The following is a 20,322-nucleotide window of genomic DNA, read 5'->3' as shown; positions in this document are numbered from 1 at the left end:
AACATTTTGCTTTTTATTACCAGGGTGGAGACTTTGATATGTAATTTTGGGAGCTTTTTTCAAATTACCTTGAAGTTGTTTATCTTTAGAATGTAGAAGATGAAAATCTCCCCAAGTTATATAACCAGCTGGACAATTATAGACATCATCTTTTATATTATAAGTAAATGATGGAAAGACAAATTTTTTGCAGTGTAATAAATTGTTTCTGATATTTTTAACAATATGAACACTATCATAGAATAAGTATATTTTAACATTTGGACTATCAGGATGATAAATAAATAAATTTGACTGATTACCAAATTTAGAATGAAGTAAACTAAATGCATTTACATTTGCTTGATGATTGTCAGTAACAACTCCTCGAATTTTAAAACCAGATAAAGAAAGAGAACTAATAGAATCTGATATTTGCTCTGAAAGCCATTTACCACTAATGGTAACTTCGGGTACTGCTTTTATAACATAAGGAATAGATTTCTTTAAACTAACAATCATAAATGAACAACTCCTTTGTACAGAATACCATTGTCATCTGTACCCACATAGACACCACTACAATATTGTGCCTGTTTCTGAAGATAAAATTAATCTACAATTAGTATTATATCTTCATGTATTGAACCCTTCTCACGAAGGGTTTTAATAGCCTTTATTGCATCAACTCCACCTTGTTTTATTTTATTTAATAAAGAAATTGAAGGTAAAGGAAATGATTCAAGTAAAATTTCATATGCTTGTTTAGATGTATATCTTAATAATAAAGCATGTCTTATCATATCTGCAGAATATTGCGGTTGACCCTTTGCTTTATAGTATATTCTACTGTTTATTTCTTCAAGAAGTATATTTCTATTAGAAGAAGCTATGTTTTTTATGTACGATGCAAGATTTTCTAGCATACTCAAACTAGTTAACTTGGCATTATGACCTTTAGTTAACCATGCTGGAAGTGGAACATTATTTCCTTTGTATTGCAATGCTACACATAAACAATGATCAATTTTTATTGATTCAAGAACAGAAGGAAAATGCGTTAAAGGATCAAATATTAAATTGTAATAAATAACACAATTTAGATGTTTTTTAAATTGAAAACCTTCTGGTGAATGTTTACTGTTTAACTTGTTCCATTCAGTTATTTTATCATTTTCAGAAAAAAAACTAAGTTCATCTTCTTGATAAATACGAGTTTTAGGTGGTCTTCTTAAAGCAATAGGTGATGGTAGTGTGGAAGGCCGTTTTAAGCATTCGCTTGAGAAAATTTCAGGAATAGGGTTTAAGTTCCAATTTAACTTGCATTTTATACCTCGAATAATGTACTTTTCATTAAAATGCTTTTCACATAAGACAGAATTTGGTGAAGGCACCCAATCACTACGGTTTACAAAACGAATCCAATAATTTAGCAACTGTTGATTTTTCAACGGAAAATGAAAAGAAGCAACTTTTATATCTTCTAAAGAACTGTTGTATCCAGTTTTACAACCAAATGCAACACATTTGTTAACCATAATATTCAGCTTTACTAATAATAACAAATTGTCTAAAATAGCATTAGCATATATATATATATATATATATATATATATATATATATATATATATATATATATATATATATATATAATGTTTTTTTAATATTGCACTGTCATTATTTTGTTGCGTAAATAGGCCTCTTAGAATTGGCCTGTAAAATGTAACATACACGGCCGTGTAATATAGTAGGCCATGATAGTTGTATAAAATAATATTTTTATATTTTGACACTTTCTTGCGAACTTAATTTTTTCTCTTCTCTTTTATTTTATACACTACGTCATTAATATGTGATAATAAGTAATTAATATAAAATATTATAAATTATAGATGCGTATATTGTTAACCAAATTTCAAAACATGAATGAAGTAAAGTAATTTTTTATATATTAAAAAATACACGTTTTCAAAAAACAACTATTTGCGTAGGGAAAAAAAAAAAAAAAAAATCTAGAAAACCTAAAAAAGCAATAATAATTCAAATATGTTAAATAATAATAATAAAGTATGTTATAGTATTTAAGTTTTTTTAACATTTTTTTTTATTTAATCTTATAATCTATAACAACTCTTTGTTTTTACACAACACAAAAGAACAGTAATGTTCATTGAAAATTTCTTATGTCAATTTTATCAAGGAAAAAAGAAGAAAACTTTTTGGTTACTGACTCTTTAAGATAAAATGTTTTTTTTTTTTACTGAATTCATGTATTTAAGGCCAATTTAGCCGAGGAGGCTACTCTTTTTTTTTTATTATAGTGATTTCAACCCTCTCTCAACTCTTTAACTCCGAAACACACACATTGACAAACAATGCTGCTGCGCGGAGGTTGATATAAATAAAACATGTAATATATTTTATAATTATTTTTTAATTGAAAAAAATTTATAACAATCGAATTTAACTGAAAGTCAAATGAAATTTTGCAATTGTTATTGAATTTAATTGAAAGCCGAATTACTATTTAAAATTCGGCCCCAGTCGAAGCGGAAGTCAACATCGCCTTTCAGTAAACATTTTTAAGCAGACTTTGCAAATTAACTTCAATTTTATTATTATTGTTAACAAGGTTCATACGTTAGTATTATTTCAATAGTTTATACTTTATAACTTATCTTCAATTTTATGATTATCGTTAACAAGGTTTAAACGTTTGTATTATTTCAATAATTGTTAGACTATTACAATATCGTATTACAGTTTGTTATTACTGCGACATTTTACAAGAGTTTCTGGAGATAATTAATTTCACATAAATCCATTAAAATCATGTAGTTGCCAGCTTACTAAAGTCCTCGTACTTCACATCTTCGATGGTGCTTCCTTTTATTGGTCCCTTAAAAATATAAACGCTTTTATAGCAGAATTGATAATAATAATATATTAAATCAAATTACAAAATTATAGTATATTCTTATAATATACCAACTTTTAAATCTTTTAATTATTATAAATTAATGTTAAAAATATATATATATTCGAGTTGCAATGAACGTCAAAAATAATTAAAAAAAAAAAATCTAAAACCTCATTTTCGTGAATAATATTAAAACAATTTTTACGGAATTAAATTAAATAATTTAGTAAACAGTTTTTACGAACTAAATTTCTCTGATGTAAAAAAATTAATCAATTAGGTTTGAGAGTCGTTTATTATAAAAATTAGGCAAAATCAGTGAAATTTAATAAACGAATGAACTTTATGAATCTTAATACGTGGGTAAACTTTCCAAAAGTTAACAAACTACCTCTCCTTTGTATTAAGCACCTGAGAGTAAACGCTTAAACAAAAACAATTTAACAAGGTCAGAAAAATATTAAAAAAATCTCTAAAAATTGACTGGTTAAAAAGATATTTTTAAATTAAAAATGTATTTAGTTAATATGTTTATAAATTTCTTTTTAAAAGTTGCAACCAAATAAAATAAGTACATATTTACAAAAAATTTTATGAATAAGTTTTAACCCGTGATTTTTAAGAAAGCTTAAATTTCAACTTTTTTTTTAAAAAATTTGTTCCAACTAGTTTTTAATCTTTTTAAATTTAATTTTTTTTGTATTAGCATTTGTATAAGGATTACATAAAGGAATCTTTATATATACAAATATGAAAAAAATAAAAAAATGCAATTTGCTAAAAAAATAACAGAATAAAAAGCCAAATTTGTAAAATTCGAAATTTAAATTTTACAAAGATATTCAAGAACACAAGCATTGTTAAAAATTTACCAATTATGAAGTAGCATAAACTACTTAAGATGCTAGTGCCAATAAATAAAGCATTACTCTATTAAATAATCTATAAATGATTACTCTATAAATGATTGAATTGATTATTTCTATTTGAATCTAAATACATTTTAATTCAAAATAAACACGTGCTTTTTACAATTCTTTTTGGTTGCATGACCTCTACTTTTGTAAAATTTTCAAACACTTAAAAATAATGCAATATAAGTAGTTGCTTGTTTCTGTTAAAGCAAGTCTTGCATTATAAATTCTTTTAGAGACAAGAAAAGAATCTTGAAAGTTAATATACTCCATAATTCCACACTTCTGAAATATAGCCATATCACTAATGCTACACTGATATAAAATTTGAAACATGCTTATGCTTTTTTACAGATAACTATTAAGACTTTGTTTCAACCCTCCAAGTTTGTCATCGAATCTTTAGTTCTTCCTTTTTTGTTTAATTACACCAGCTGACAAACTTTCAAGATAGCATAAATCTGATGAGAATAAATCCTAATAACATTGGTTTATTGCATTTTTATATTCATTTTCTTCTGAATTGGTATTAAGTTTCTTTGCAATTTGTATTATGTATTCGCATTTCGATCCCAGAAAGAATCCCATTTATTAAATCTACTTTTAGAACCGTAACTTAAAAAAAATTTAGGACCATAATTCAAAGCGGTTCAAAAGTTATTACAGTTTAAAGTTTCATTAAACGTTGACGTCATTTTTCAAAGTTTCCATGTTTGTATCTAGCAATTTTATGCAGTTAAAATAGTTGTGCGAAATAGATTTGTGAAGCCGTAGAGCCGCTGTTTTTTGGTGGAGCTGTAGCTGCAAAAATCAAGCGGTTCGCGGTTCTCGTATTTTTTAAAGTTGTTTTTGTTTGCTTGTGAAAAAGCCTTTCATATTGTCATATGGTTCATATTGTCGCGTTTGATTAGTCATCGATGATCAAGTCAATGATTGGTTAACATAAATTTATTGCACTTATATATCAAGTCAGATAATGTGGTTTAACGTTTTTAATTAGTTAAAACAATTCAAAATTCTGCGTACCTCTTAATAAATCAATTCGTAATTAGACGTAATTAAATAATTTGAACACATGAAATTTAAACTTTTTTATATAAAGAAATAAATGTATATTTACTCGAAATATTTTTCTTTTTAAATGTATTATACAACAGTAGAGATGGTAATACATTTACCTTGTAAACATGAAAGTTGATTAAAAATTAATTGCTGTAATTGGTTTGGATTTGGGTAGGCAAATGTGATCAAAATAAATATTCCAAAATTTGCAATTATTGTTCATAAAATCCGATACCCCAGGGGCGTATATTATTGAATGCCCCTGGGGTACTTTTGGGCAACAGGAAAACGTGCGTTGCAGGTATTTTGAAAGCTCAATTTTTTTCTTAAAACGTATAAAAATTGATATTACATTCGTTCATATAAACTCAGCACTTCCTCTCATTTTAAACAACTTTTTTAAGTGCATGAAGTTGCTACATGCAAACTTGTAAAACTTTAAAAAATGTCAACATTTATGAAACTTCTAAAAGCAAAAACTTTTGAACTATTTTGGATTATGATCTCAAATTTTCAGGTTTTTCTTATGAAAAGATTCGAAGATATCCCTGCAAATTTCGAGAAAATTTAAAAACTCAACTATTTCAAGTATGTATATATAATTAAATTGTAATTATAAAATTAATCAGAGGTAGAAATAACAAGCCAAAAAATATATTTAAAATAAAAAATATACTGACATCCTTGAGTTGAAGAGTAGCTGAAAATTTCTCTTGATTGATTCCAAGCATTGTTGCAGTACAACCTTGATGTAGCCCGTTCACAATTTTAACCTCTTTGCCTATTTAAATACAAATATATACACATACGAACATATATATCTATATATACTATCTTTTAAATCTTTTATTGAAATAAATACTGATTTGAGTTTACAAAAACTAATAGTACAACATTTTGATGAGGTGTATTAAGAATGTACTGTGTGTTTTCAGGTAACGTATAGAGTAGAACTAGCACCGGACTTATTAGCGTCATTACGAAGGTGACAGATAAATTTTTGTTGAAACGTATTTAAATACATTGTCGTTTTTGCTATTCTAGTCTTGAATTTGAAAGTGAAATGTGAGTAATCGTTCTGGTGTAGACTAAGTGTGATTGAATGGGTTGAAATGTTCAATACTCGTTTAAGAGTACTGATGCATACAGCATCAAGATGTTCCTCAATTGGAAGGATGCCATAGTTGGTTGCATTATGAAGATCAATATCATCTGCTTTAAGGAGATGGTTTTGAAAAACTTGAACCTGGGATTTCGTTTTATTGGTTGTGGAGGTGAGGACAACTGCATTGTAGGTAAAATGGCTGAGGCAATAGGCAAGGGTGCATAAAAAAAAACAACTCTTTTTTACTTCTTGATGAAAAATTATAGTTTGGTATAATAAAACAGTCAAATATTTTTTTGTATAAAATAACATTTTTGAAATTTATATAAAATTTTGCTTTTATATGGCACAGTTGTAATTTTGACGTTATATATATATTTTTTGATATTTTAAATATTTTTTGATAGTTAAAGTAATGATTAAGTTATGATTATTATTATTTTATTTGTCTGCTAGATCTTTGTATTGAACAGAGTCTCGGAAAAAATCATCAGCGTTCTATACACAGTTAGGCAAGGTAAATAAAAAAACTAAAAAACTGTAAACAGAATGAGCAAGGAAGACATAAAAATGGGAGTGAAAACCAAAAGATTGATTTTCCAGAAAAAAACTAGTTCAATAAATGCTTTTTGAGCATGAAGGAACAGTAAAAAAGGATGCAACTTTGCTGAATTACAAGTCACACCAGATTAAGTTTTGGTTGATCGAACAACTGATGATAGTTTGGTTAACCAACAACCATAATAATATTTGTAGAAAAGAGAAAGAGAAAGCAACCTTAAGACAGTAGGACAAAGGCCCAGGTTTGACAGCTAGACGACAACCAATTGCAATTACAATGTGTTTTTGAATCTTTTGTTCAAAAGTGAAACGAAATCAGTTAAAGAATCAGTTAAAGAACTAGCCAAGATATGACAACAATTTCTTTACAATATTTTTAGAAGGTATGACAATAAATTTTAAAATTTTTTTTAACTTTGCAATTAGATTTTTATTTTCCATAAGAGATCAGTATTGAAAAATAATCCAAGTAGACATAAAGGAGAAGGCTCAATATGTACCATTACATTCTTTATAGAAAAACATTGATATGTCAAGAGCAATACTTTGTCTGAGTGCTTCAATCTAATGTACAACAGAATGTTTCCATTATAACAGTTAGAATAAGCAAAAGAACAAGAGGATCAAAATTTGTGATTATTGATGAAAGTTTTTGGACCAGATGATGATATTAAAAATGAATCCTAGACATTGTTAATTAATGACTCAAAAACTTTTCTAAAAATAGCAAAAAGACTGATTGGGATGAGTAAAAGAGCATAACAGTTCAAGAAGAGTTATGAGGGTTGTCAAAAAAGATTTCTAATTGTTTTTTTTTCCTATTGTTGGTGGTAAGTAACCACCAACACAAAACTATCATTAAAAGACTACTTCTTAATTTCAAATAATTAATTTTGCACTAACTAAAAAATTTTGAACAAATATTTTAACTTAAGTAATACAAAATTAAAAAGAACATACTAACTTATTTCTTTAAATCACCCTCTGCTAAACATGATCACACTAACAACAAATTATTACCTTATTTTTGAACTTTTTTTTTTTTTTCATTTTGATTATTTTTCTTATAAATAATTTTATTACTTATAATAAATAACATTAAATAACAAAATTAAAAAAGAAATAGTAGAAAAATAGTATAATATGACAAAACATTTTCTTTTAGCAAAAAAAATATATTTTCCACTTGTTTTGAGTCCTAGCAAAAAAAATACGTGTATTTTTTAAAATCTTAACAAACTGTTTTTTTTCACTAAATAATTTAAAAACCAAGAAAACTTAACACTCTTCCAATCGAGTCAACATAAAAAAAAAAAAAAATTTGGTGTCATTAAACCAATCAAAAAACTATTACTAACATTTATTAAACGCGTTATTTAGTTGTTACCAAGTACAAGTACATTTCCAATATCGAGAATAAGAAACCCAGCATTAAAAAAGTACATTGAAAAAAAGGCGACAAAAAAAGTTTTATAAGTGTGACCAGGCATAGCAATTGATTGCCGTTCCCGCAAAAATTCTACTTTTATTTCTGTATTCAATGTTCTTTTGTTTATTAAAATTCTAGTAATTAACTTATCATTAGTGACAATCAGTGATAATAATATAGAAATATTTAAAACTGCTTACACTCACTTAAATCATTTATACAATCACTTTAAACGCTTATAAAAGATATGACTAGATAAATTTTTTAATAAAGATTTTCTGTTTGAAATGATTTCACAGATTGGCTTTGATATAAAAATCAGTTCAAGGTATTTTTACTTAGTCTTGCTTAGTCATTATAATATCTTTTTTTAATTCTTTCTGAAATGACTGTTAACTCACCAATAGCAGGTATTACAGTTTCCAAATGGGTCTGATCAAGCTTCAAGGTATCACCAGAATCAAGTTGTATGAATGCTATAAATAAATTTTTCACCTCCTAAAATATGTGAAACAAAAAAATAAATAATAAATAAATTAAATAAACAAAAGTAATAAAAAAATAAACTAAAATAAAAGAAGAATCATAAATTATCATAATTATAATTATCATAAATAACCAAGGGACAGGGTTCTAGACAGACTGTGATAATGTTCAATGTATTTTGATGCTGTTATAGGCAATGTCCGAATTCCAAATTTAAACTACTTGACATAATTTATATTAATATGTGCAAAGTAACCTAAAAATACTTAACAGAATAATTTCCATTAAACAAAATGTATACAGTAATATTCTCAAGTCAACATATCAAAGTTAACATATTGTTGTGATTCAGGTAATATCTGTGTAAAAAAAAATTAACTGATTAACTTATCAACCTTAAACAACTCAAAAAAACATTAAACAGACAAAAGACAAGTCTTGTTTTATAAAGAAACATAAAACTACTAATTTTTGAAAACTTTAAAATTTAAATAGAATATAGAATAACATTACCTGACAGACAATATTTATTATTTCGAGATTGATACATTTTTTTAGGATATTTAAATGCTTTTACAAACCAATTTCTATGATGGAATTAATAACCTGTTGTTGTTAAATCATTTTAAAATCAATAATTTGTTTTATATTTGTTAGAGTTAACAAACTATGCAAAGTTTATAAAAAAATATTAACTATCCAAATAAATGTTGTCTAGTTGCCCAAAAGCATCTTTTGTCAGTCATAGTTTAAAGTAAAAATTTCTTCAAAGAACTCTATGGTAGAATGCTAACATCAAACCATGATGTTTGAATGCATTCATAAGGCATCATATTGAAAAGAAAAAAATAATCTATGAATCAGCAGCTGAAATATAAGAGATCTCCTTCCAATTTGGACAGAACAAATACAAATTCTTGTGAGAACTGAGTATAGTGCTATATTGCAAATTGAGAATCTTTTTCAGATTTGGCTGATAAGAAAATAATTGCTACTATTCTTTAACAAGAAAAAATGACTTAAAGAAGCCTAAACTATCATTTGATGGAGAGTAAAACTAATTGCAATAAATCATGCTCTAAAATATACTCACCAGAGTGCTGAGAGTATTATATTAAACAGTAAAAGAGAGGTGATAACTTTTAAACTGTTTATCAAAAGGTTCATTAAGATACAGGTGTTATATCATGGCTACTATTATACAATGCTACTACTATTATGCAGTGAAAGTTAAAAATGATTTCACTCCAAATTCTGGAGTTGTAACCTTAAACTATTGTGATTCTGTATATTTAAGGAATAAAAAAGTACACTGAAAAAGAAAAAATAATGATAAATCAAAACTGAGTGGGGTTCCATGGTTCAATTGAAAGTCTGTTTATAAACAGTCAACTGAAGATGAAGATGACAGCTTTCCAGCCTTAAATAAAATATCCTTGTTTTTTTAATGTATAGTAACTGCGCAACATAAAATGCCAGAACGCTCCTATTGTATTGCAGTAAAACTTATCTAATGTGAGGGTATTAATTAAAATAATTTTATATTGCAGTAAAAATCATGATATATCGGGGTATTAATTAAATACCAGGCCATCAGCACACACACACATATATGAGACTACCCCTGCTACTTACTTAATACTCCTGCTATTTGCAGGGATATTAATTAAATAAATCTAGCAGTATTCTGATTTTTACTTATTTAACATTTAACAATTAAACTTAATGTATTATTTAAAATTTATGATTTCTCAAATTCCTTATTTCAATAAATGTTTCATTTATTTAGCTTAATAAAGTAACCTTATTAAATTAATTTACACTTTTAGAAAAAAACAAAAAACAACAACAACAAAATAATAAAAAAACAACATCGAAAGAACGATTCCTTTTTACCTTTATAACTCCTTTTTTCTTGTAATATTTATCTCCAAGTTTTTTTGTTATGATTTTAACAACTATTCCCTAAAATAAAGTATTTAGCTGACAATGCATAAACTTATTAATATTTACAGATCAAAAATGATAAAAAAATAAATCAAGCTTTTTTGTGACAATGTAATAACATGTTTTGCTAAAAATGAAATAAAACATTATGTTGACAAGTCAATAAAGCAAACATTTTTGCTGGCAAAGCATAAATTTAAACTTAGATAGGCATAAAATTTTATCTACTCAATTAAATATTTACCAGACAAAATATGATATATGATATATATATATGATATATATACGATATATATATATGATATATATATGATTTATATATATATGATATATATATATGATATATACATACGATATATATATATATATATATATATATATATATATATATATATATACATATATATATATATATATATATATATATATATATGATATATATATATATATATATATATTAATAATAATATGATAAATACATAATACAAACATTTAAGAAGTAAAAACTGCATTATTTAAATGTAGACATTTAAAAAAAGCGGATTAGGTTTCTTTCTTAAAGGATTATTTATGGTACTATATCTCTAAAGTTCATTATATCTCATTTTCCTATTAAAATAATTCACTTTGTTATTTTATTTTTAAATTTTAATACATGACAACTTTTTGAAAGTTTTTTCATTTTTCCATTTACTTTCAAGCGTATTTCAAGTAAGTACCATTGGTAAGTGAGAAGAATAATCTTTAATTTTGTTTCACCAATATTTGTTGCAAAAGCATTCAAATTTGAACTCACTTAGGAATTTCCAGGACAACAAAGTTTTATTTTTTGTGGTGAGTATATAATGCAAATAATAAGGAGATTTAAAACCTGATGTTTAACTAGCATCATTAAAAATTATTCTCAAATTTAAGAATTATAGAAAGTAAGTATTTGTGGATAGCACAGTTCAATTTGTGGATAGCACAGTTCAATTTGTGGATAGCACAGTTCAATTTGTGGATAGCATAGTTAAATTTGTGGATAACACAAATAAATTCATGGATAGCACAGTTAAATTTTGACTTTCTATACTCTTGAGAACTTCTTTGAATAATTTTAAACTTCCTAGTAAGAGGATGAGTCTAAATGAATGAAGTCACATACTGTAGAAGAAGTGAGATCCTTTTCAAGTTCAAATGCCTTCAGAAGGCATTTGAACTTGAAAAGGATCAGGATTTGAACTTAAAGCAATCAGAGTGTTGGCTTCTTATCAAGACAAGAATAACTAGTAGTATCACCAGCAAACAATGCCACCTTAGATGTGAGAATTTCAAGGAGTAGTCTGAAAACAGTTAATGATATGCAATAAAGATGAACAAAAATAATGAAATCAAAATGTTACTTAAATATTGCTGCATGATTTGCTTATAAAAGCATTAACAAATATATACATTAAAACAAAAAATATTTTGTATATATATTACATATAAATAAAAATATATAATATTATATATATTTTATTATATATCATATAAAAATGGTAATAAATAAACTATAATGTTGCAAATTTTTATTTCATTTTTGAACTAATGGCTCCCAATTTTTTAGGTCCAGCTGCCAATCTTTTTGCTGCAGCTCCAGCTCTGGTGACACTAAATATCTTTGAAAATTTCAATTACATACTTTGTGTATTATCAAAATCATTTTTTGGAAAAACTGGTTCCTTCATAGATATAGAATAAATGGAAGGCCATCCCAAAAATTAACTATACAATTAACAAATTGAATAGAAAATTTCAAATGAAGAGAGCCGAGGAGCCAGCAGCTTTTTAATGACTTGATTTCTTTTTGAAAACTTTTGGCTGTGATTCCTTTTAAAAACCACTGGCTCCCATGGCTCCACACCCCTAGTTGGAGGTTTGAGCTTTTGTGAATTTACTGTAATTACAGAAATGTACAGAATGAATGCTATAAATTACATAAGAATTATAAAAACAAACTTTTTTTTGTGCATAAAATATATTACTTTTTTTAAAATACAATTTGATGCAATTTAAAACACATTTCCAGGAAACATTATTTTTCTATGCATATACATGTAGAGGTTTATGTTTTGAAATGCAATGACTTCATTGAAAGGTTTTAATGCATCAAATAATAATTTGAGAATTCCAATAATAAAAAATGTACTTGAAAGCATGCCTAACTATTTAGTCTTCATACAACTATAACTTTAAACAACTATATTTCTATAAATAATTTCTTAAAATTTTTAATTACTATACAATTAATAACAAATTTAAAACACAACAATTATTAGAAAAATATATTAGATCATCATTACCTCTGTCAGCCAGTTTTCCTTCCTTATAGCAGTTTTCTTTGCTAATTTCTTTTTTTCTTCTTCCTGGAAAAATAACAACTTTCATGAGAAAGTAGCATAAAAACTTTTTCTTTAGGTTTGTTTTTAAATAAAATTTTAAAAATATTTACAACTTAAACTTTTTTTTAATCTATTTACCACAATTTCTTCTAATGCTGATTTCCTTTTAACAGGTTTTCTAAAAAATAGAAGACAATAAAAAAGAAAAGAAAGTTTCATTTAGAACTTTTATTATCACCTAACTTGAACACTTTATTTAAATTTATTTTAAAAGACATTCTTTATCTAATAATGAGAGAAAAAAAAATCTCACTCCTTGAAAACTTTTATGGATTCTTGCTTGATTGGTACTTTTGCAGCCAGTTTAGGTAGATCAATCGAACTGAAAAAATTATAAATAACTTTAAAAGTATTTAAAATAAACCATAATATTTAAATCAAAATAAAATTTTGGCCTTCAGAAAAAAAGATCAGCAAAAAATTGCTGACTTAAAACTATTTTAGGTCAGCACAAAATTTAGAAACGAGGTTTTTAAATTTTGCGCTGACCTGATCTAAATTTGTTTATACTTTAATAATTTTTTTAGAATTAAAATAAAATATTTGGTTTGCTGTTTTTATTTAATTATTTTATTCAGAATCTAAACAAAACATTTTTATTTTAATAATTTTATATAGATTTATTTGCGCTCATTTTGCCTTTTTAATTTATTTAAAATAGCAATTAAAATAAATTTTCAAAATGTGAACATTAGTCTTCTTGTGCACAAGAGCCTAATAATGTTCACAGTAAATTACAAATAGGTCCACAGTAAATTAAAAAAAGACTGTAGGCATAAAAGGCAAATAAATATTGAGACGTTTATACACAATAATAATAAAAAGCTTATACACATCTAGATATAAAATATTTCATAAAAAAGCATTATTATTTACTAAAAGTAATATTTTTACCACAACAGCATAAAAACTTGATCAGACCACAAGTTGTAGAAGAGTTTATATGAGAAATATATTTAGCAACAGATGCAGGTGTGATTTGGATGCCTAACAGTGGACTAACCTGTTTCTTTGAGATGGAAAGAATTCGGTTATTAGATTCAAGAGATGAATTTAAGAAAAAGTTCTACGCAAATAGTTTGGCCTCATCCTTTTAGAAGTAATAAAAGAAGACTTTATTATAAACATTGTTTTAATTTTCAGAAAATCTCAAGAGCCTAATTTCTGGGATAAAAAAATACAAAATTTAGTAAAGAAGTGGACCTAAGGACCAGAGAATACTTTTTGCATCAATTTCTTGCAATAATAAAAAGACAATTATTTTCCAGAGAGTTGCTTGTGTAGAAAAGATATAAAAATTGATACAATTAAAAAAACGCAGCGGCTTTGAAATTGATGTGAAGGAATCAAAGTCTCTATACCTGCCTGAATACATGAGTTTATAAAGAAGTTGTAATTTTCAGCAGGGTGAAAAGAGACATCAGCTAAAGAACCAGGACTAAAAAGATCCCGTCAGCTGTAGGGTAAAATTGTGACAATAAAGTGAATCTGATGTAAAAGGAGTACAAAATAAAAGCTTCAGTGACATCATGGCATAACCTAAACTTTTAAGGAAGAACAAGGCATATATATATATATATATATATATATATATATATATATATATATATATATATATATATATACATATATATATATATATATATATATATATATATATATATATATATATATGTATATATATATATATATATATATATATATGTATATACTGAGCACAAACTAGGGACAAATCAAAAAGTGAAAGTAAGTGATTAGGATTGCCTGGAGTCACAAAGTTAACTGTCTGAGTTGAAAATTATGAAAGATAAAAATTTTGAGCTTAAGAGCCAAAAGGTCATTGGTACTAGATCCAAATCATTCATTGTGATGATCACCCATAATAAAAATATCCAAAAATGAATTGGTCAAATTTAAACTAATCTCACAAAGAAAAATGTCTAGTGAATATTGAAAAAGATAAGATTCAACAGATTAAAGTTACTTTAAAGACATTTTTTGATATTTTACAGCCAGTGATAGAACTAGTCTTTTTGAGAAACTCCACTGAATTCAAAAAACCTTACCACCAACTGGCTGCAGATCTTTTAAACTGAATTTTAGAGCTGTACCTTTGTTAAGAGATAACAGTAAGAATTGCAAAAAAAATTTTTTGAAACTCTTACAGTTTCTCTTTTAGTTTTTAATTACTAAAATTAAAAACTTTTTTTATAAATGGAAGATTGAAGAGTTTTTTATAACTTTAAGCATGATAAAAATAACGATCAGTTAAAAATTTATTATTCAATATATTTAATCACATTGAACTTTAATCAATGGATGTTCTCAAATACACTGAGCATTGTTCAATGGATGTTGTCAATCAAACTGAACAATATGTAAAACTGTTTTAAATATTCTTTTTATTGTTATTCCTTATTTAATTCAATTCAATTAGAAAAAAGAAAATTATAAAATTTTTAAAATAAGCAGCAGTAGACTTGTAGTAGAATTTTTGTTCACAATCAAAAGGTTTGATGTCCACCCTACACCTCTTGAATGTCCACCCTACACCTCTTGAAGAATTATGTAGCTGACTTTTTTTAACAAAACACATGTTTTAAAGTTTAGGGTTGAGAGAGTTACAAAAAAAAAAAAAGAAAAGAAAAATGAGTAGTCTGCTTGACTCTAAAGTTCTCTCTGATCTTTAATCCTAGTTTTTAAATGTAAAAAAAAAAAAAAAAAAAAAAAAATACCGAACAACTTTATCACTTGTTGACGATCCTGGCTTGCAAAATGAGAACTGGACTAAAAACGTTAGAAAAATATTATAAGAATGACAATAATACAGTTTTCATAAATGTTTTATTCAATTAATAATTTAGTTCCCACTAACTGTCAATTATAACATGAGAAATAAATTTTTTTCGTAATATATTTCATAAATATGTTCTCTATAAGTTTTTAAATCTTTTTTTTTTAATGTAAACTAGAACAATATTATTCTCAATAAACAAATAAAACAAGAAAATGGTTTAAATTACGGCATACAATTATACTTTACAAAGAATAACTTATATGCAGAGGTATCTTTTAAGTTAAACTGCTATTGAAAGAAATAAACTTGTTATACTATAACAATTAGAAACATTACAATTACAATTAAAAAATGATTCTGTCTAATCACACTTCACAGCAAATATTATTCAACAAACTTATAAAACATATAAGGAAACATAACTTATATATGATCTAGATAACTTATATATTAAATCTTTAACATCATTAGATCTATGTACATTATTAAATGCATATATTGATATAAAATTGAATAGATGTTCCAAATATATTTTGACCGCTTTATCTGACCCAATACTAAAGCCCATAAATGGTATACCACTAGTATTTAACTTTGATAATTGGCTTGAAGGTTCCCCCAAAGCCCTAAAACAAGTGACAGACCCCTAATATTGAAAAAAAAAAAAAAAGAATATAAAAAATTATAAAAAATTCAATAATAATAATAATACTTAACATTAATATCCATCAAATCCATAGAATTACTAGTAGAAATTAGAAAAGTTAGTTTTTCATACATCTTAAGTTTAAAAGTAATATTTTACTTAGAAAAAAACAACACGATTAAAACAAATAATTCTTACTAAACTGTAGTGGAAGCCTTTCATACCAACAAAATGTTTCTAAACTTCATTTCAATCAATTGAGAACAGAGCTTCTTGAACAACCAAATTCAATTGTATATCAAATTTGGGACATCATTGACAAGTGTATTTTCTATCAATATAATTATTATTCTAATCAAAATGTGCCACCAATTTAATATTAAGACCTAACTTTATTTAATCTGTATTCCTAATCTGTCCTTAACTAATTTAAAAAAAACATATAATTGTATAAAAAAAATTAAGAAGCATGTATATAAATAGAAAGCTGACATTACACTGACACAAACAATTCATAATGCTTTTAAAATACTAAGTAAAAATAATTCGATGTTCTGTCAGATTTAAAAACGCAATATAAACATTTATATTAACTATATGAGCCATTCATTTTGAAAGTGGCGTAAGTCACTTTGTTTTCAAACATAAATCTTTTAAGGTTTGTGTTTTAACATGTTTGTTATACTGTTAACTAGCAAAACTTTTTTCCAAAATATCTCAATAATTTTCAACACAACTGGTTTAAATTATTTCACAAATGAATAGATACATTACATTGTAATTATTGTTATCAATAACTTGATTTTTTTGAAAAGTTGACTTAAGCCATTTTCAAAATAAATGGCTCATTTGTGAAACGCTGCAATTGTGACATACTTTTGCTCATCACTGGATAGAATGGAGAAAGTGTACATATTTTGAAGCTCAAAGTGCCACCTTTAAAATGATGTACAAAACTCTTGTAATGTTAATTTTGAAATAATGATGTAATGGTCAGATACAAATAGATAAATAATATTTGTCAAAAATTAAACAAAAAATACAGAAAGTCTTAGACAGTCACTGCTTAAATGTGATACTATCATATGTATATATATATATATATATATATATATATATATATATATATATATATATATATATATATATATATATATATATATATATATATATATATATATATATATCTACTCTAGCGTATATAGATAATGTTACTAGTTTTTCCTATCATTATAGCATACAGTGTTTCAGAAAAAAACTAAGCATATTGAAAGAAAAGATTGCTGTCCCATGCCAAGCTTTCAGCTGATGTAGCAACACACATTTGTGGCAGCAGGCTAAAAGATAGTTGATGTATGTACTGAAGCCCCCAGTAGCAGGCTATTTCAGTGTGGTATCAGAAGTATTATTTAAACACACATTCATAGTTATTTAAAGTTGAACGCAATATATAATTGTGAAACCTATTTCTTCTTCTTCTTTTTTCAAACTTAAAACATTAACTTATTTAAAACTTGATGCAAGGACTTCCATTACAGTTTTGTAAGAATAATTGACTACTGACTATGTCATTTGTGGAATTCACAGCAACAGCAACAACAACAACAACAAAAAGTAAAAAATAAATAAATAGGATTATAATAAATATTAGAAAACAAGCAAACAAAATATTTATAATATTTTATAAAATTAAAAAAAAAAAATCTTGTTTTTAACAGGATACCTCGCCAAAAATTAGTTAAAACAATAACTGAAAATAAATATCATTATTTAAGTAAGTTACTGATGTTTGATGTCTTGTGAATAATTTTAAACTGTTAAACAATGCATACAAGAATTAATGGCTAAAGCAACCACATAAAAAGATCATCAATTAGTTGAACTGTAGAGATTTATAAAAATGAAATCAATTTATTTGGAGCCAAAAACATAACATTTTAAAAGAAGACTAAACAAAAAACCAAAAAAACAAAAACAAAAAAAAACAAAAAACACAAAATTTACAATTGTAAATATAATATTAAAATAATGCTGTTATATTTATATAAAATGAGATATAGCAAAATTATAAACTATTGTTATTACCATATCTGATTAGGATTTACTTGATAAATTAACGGATAATAATTATTTTGTTTTACTTACACCAAACATGATTTACACTTACACCAAAAAAAACCCCTATTAAATATACTTAATCTATTTTGTTTTCATTTTTCAGGAATGTTTCAAAAAAAAAAAAAAAAAAATTTCTCGTGATTTTAATTAAACCCAGTATTTTAATAATGTTCAGGTATTCAAATAAAATGGTTTGCGTAATCAATAAAGATCATTTTTTAAAACTCTTTACAAACTTTTTAAAAACTGTTTAAAATAATATAGCATAGTATAGCAAAAAACAAATCACATTTAACAGCAAGAAGATAAACAATGATAATATTTAGGCTTGGTCAGAAATGGCTTGTGATCGAATGCTATTGCTGGCCAAGCAAATTATTTTTTTTGTTGACGACTTGACCACGACTGTTTAGATATTTTGATGGTTTAAGCATTTCAGAAATGAAAAAAGAAACACTAAGCTAACCAGTTTAGCTTAGCTTTTTAAAGTTTCTTTTTTTAAGTCTTAAACTAGGAAAAAATTAAAAAAACTAAAAAATACAAAACAATTCCTTACAGAAAAGAAAATATAAAAGCTATAAAATAAAACTTAAAAAACTCAAACTTGAAGCGAAAATTTTTGTTAAGTTTTTAATTGCGTTTGAAATAATTTACTTTAAAACATATCTTTTGAAATTTTTTATTTAAAGTTATGCAAAACGCTTTTACAAATTACTTCTGACGATTGTTTAATAAATGAACAAATTTTATTTAAATTGTTAAAAAGTGAAATTAAATTATTAAAAAGAAAAAGATATAATACTTTTAAATTGTATAAACATTTTTTAAAATAATAATGTAGTCTTAAAAAAGTAATTTTTAATTATTTCATGAATAAGTCTTGTTTTAAAAAAAAAACTTTTAAACAATTCTTAGTAAAAATAGATACAAAATAAAAATAAAAAAAATAAAAAATAATAAAATAAAAATAAAATAATTTCAATGTAACGGAAAGATTTCAATTTTACTTATTCATAATTTAAAGTACTTAAAAAAAAAATCTTTTAAAAGATTTTTGGAAAGACAGAAAAATAGTTTCAAATGTTTAAATTTATCATAAAGAATACATGCCTACTAAAAAATGCGTTTATTTTAAATGATCATTATAAATAATATTTTATTTTATTTAAAGCCTTCGTATAAAATAAAAACTGTAGAAAAAATCAACAATTAATTGTTATTCATAATTTAACAATTTTTTTAATTGCATATAAATTATTAAAACAACCATGGTCAAATTATAAAGAAAAAAATTATAAGCGTGGTCAGTTACAGAGTGCGATCGCACGCCATTCCTGTCCAAGCCTGTATATAGTTAAATAATAAACTGTCCTCTCTTGTCTGTGAATTTGCTTATAAAGTTCCAAAAGTTTTTTTTCTCCCTATAAAACTTTACTCCTGAACTCTACAACCATTTTTTCTAGTATCTCTAAGAACCATGCCACCACTTGATTTTTCTCCTTAAAATATCTGTATGCTGCTTTCAAAACATTACACTCATCCACAATGTTGTCCTATCTGCTATTCAGATTTTCTAAAACTTTCTAAAAGTATTTTTAAATTTTTTTGTAAGCATGAATTTACTTTCATGTTGTCGAAAATATTACTTACTAACCTTTTTCTAATTTTTCTTATGCTTTTTTATTAACACATTCACTTTGATTCAAAAAACAACCTTCCTTGTACACTATATATTTCATTAAATCAAAATGAAGTTGAACTTTCCCCCCTTTTTGTTCTCTCCAACTAACTAACCAAACACAACTAACCAAACTAGTCTGCATCTGCATCAACATGCTTTGGTCAAGCAATAAAAAAATAATTAAAAATGAAAATAAATAAACAAGTTAGAAACAAAGTACAAATAATTAAGTAAACTAAAGTTAAAAAAA

The 20,322-nt window shown here is 25.3% G+C and overlaps 1 protein-coding gene across 1 annotated transcript in view; it reads right to left on the bottom strand.

Moving 5' to 3' along the window:
• Nucleotides 1-2,394: 2,394 nt before the first annotated feature.
• The window catches only part of LOC100197823 (DNA/RNA-binding protein KIN17), a 62,156-nt gene continuing 44,228 nt past the window's right edge, over nt 2,395-20,322 (bottom strand). Inside the window, exons 8-15 of the mRNA XM_065800968.1 lie at nt 15,566-15,617; nt 13,084-13,152; nt 12,909-12,948; nt 12,732-12,794; nt 10,354-10,422; nt 8,373-8,469; nt 5,557-5,657; nt 2,395-2,879 (exon numbers count right to left, since the gene is read on the bottom strand). Coding sequence (XP_065657040.1) covers nt 2,811-2,879; nt 5,557-5,657; nt 8,373-8,469; nt 10,354-10,422; nt 12,732-12,794; nt 12,909-12,948; nt 13,084-13,152; nt 15,566-15,617 — 560 coding nt within the window. The 3' untranslated portion in view covers nt 2,395-2,810. The remainder of the gene's footprint in view (nt 2,880-5,556; nt 5,658-8,372; nt 8,470-10,353; nt 10,423-12,731; nt 12,795-12,908; nt 12,949-13,083; nt 13,153-15,565; nt 15,618-20,322) is intronic.

This window comes from Hydra vulgaris, chromosome 07 (assembly GCF_038396675.1).
Source record: "Hydra vulgaris chromosome 07, alternate assembly HydraT2T_AEP".
Lineage (NCBI taxonomy): Eukaryota > Metazoa > Cnidaria > Hydrozoa > Anthoathecata > Hydridae > Hydra > Hydra vulgaris.
The sequence above is the reverse complement of the archived record's forward strand: the minus strand, read 5'-3'. Positions and strand labels throughout refer to the sequence as shown.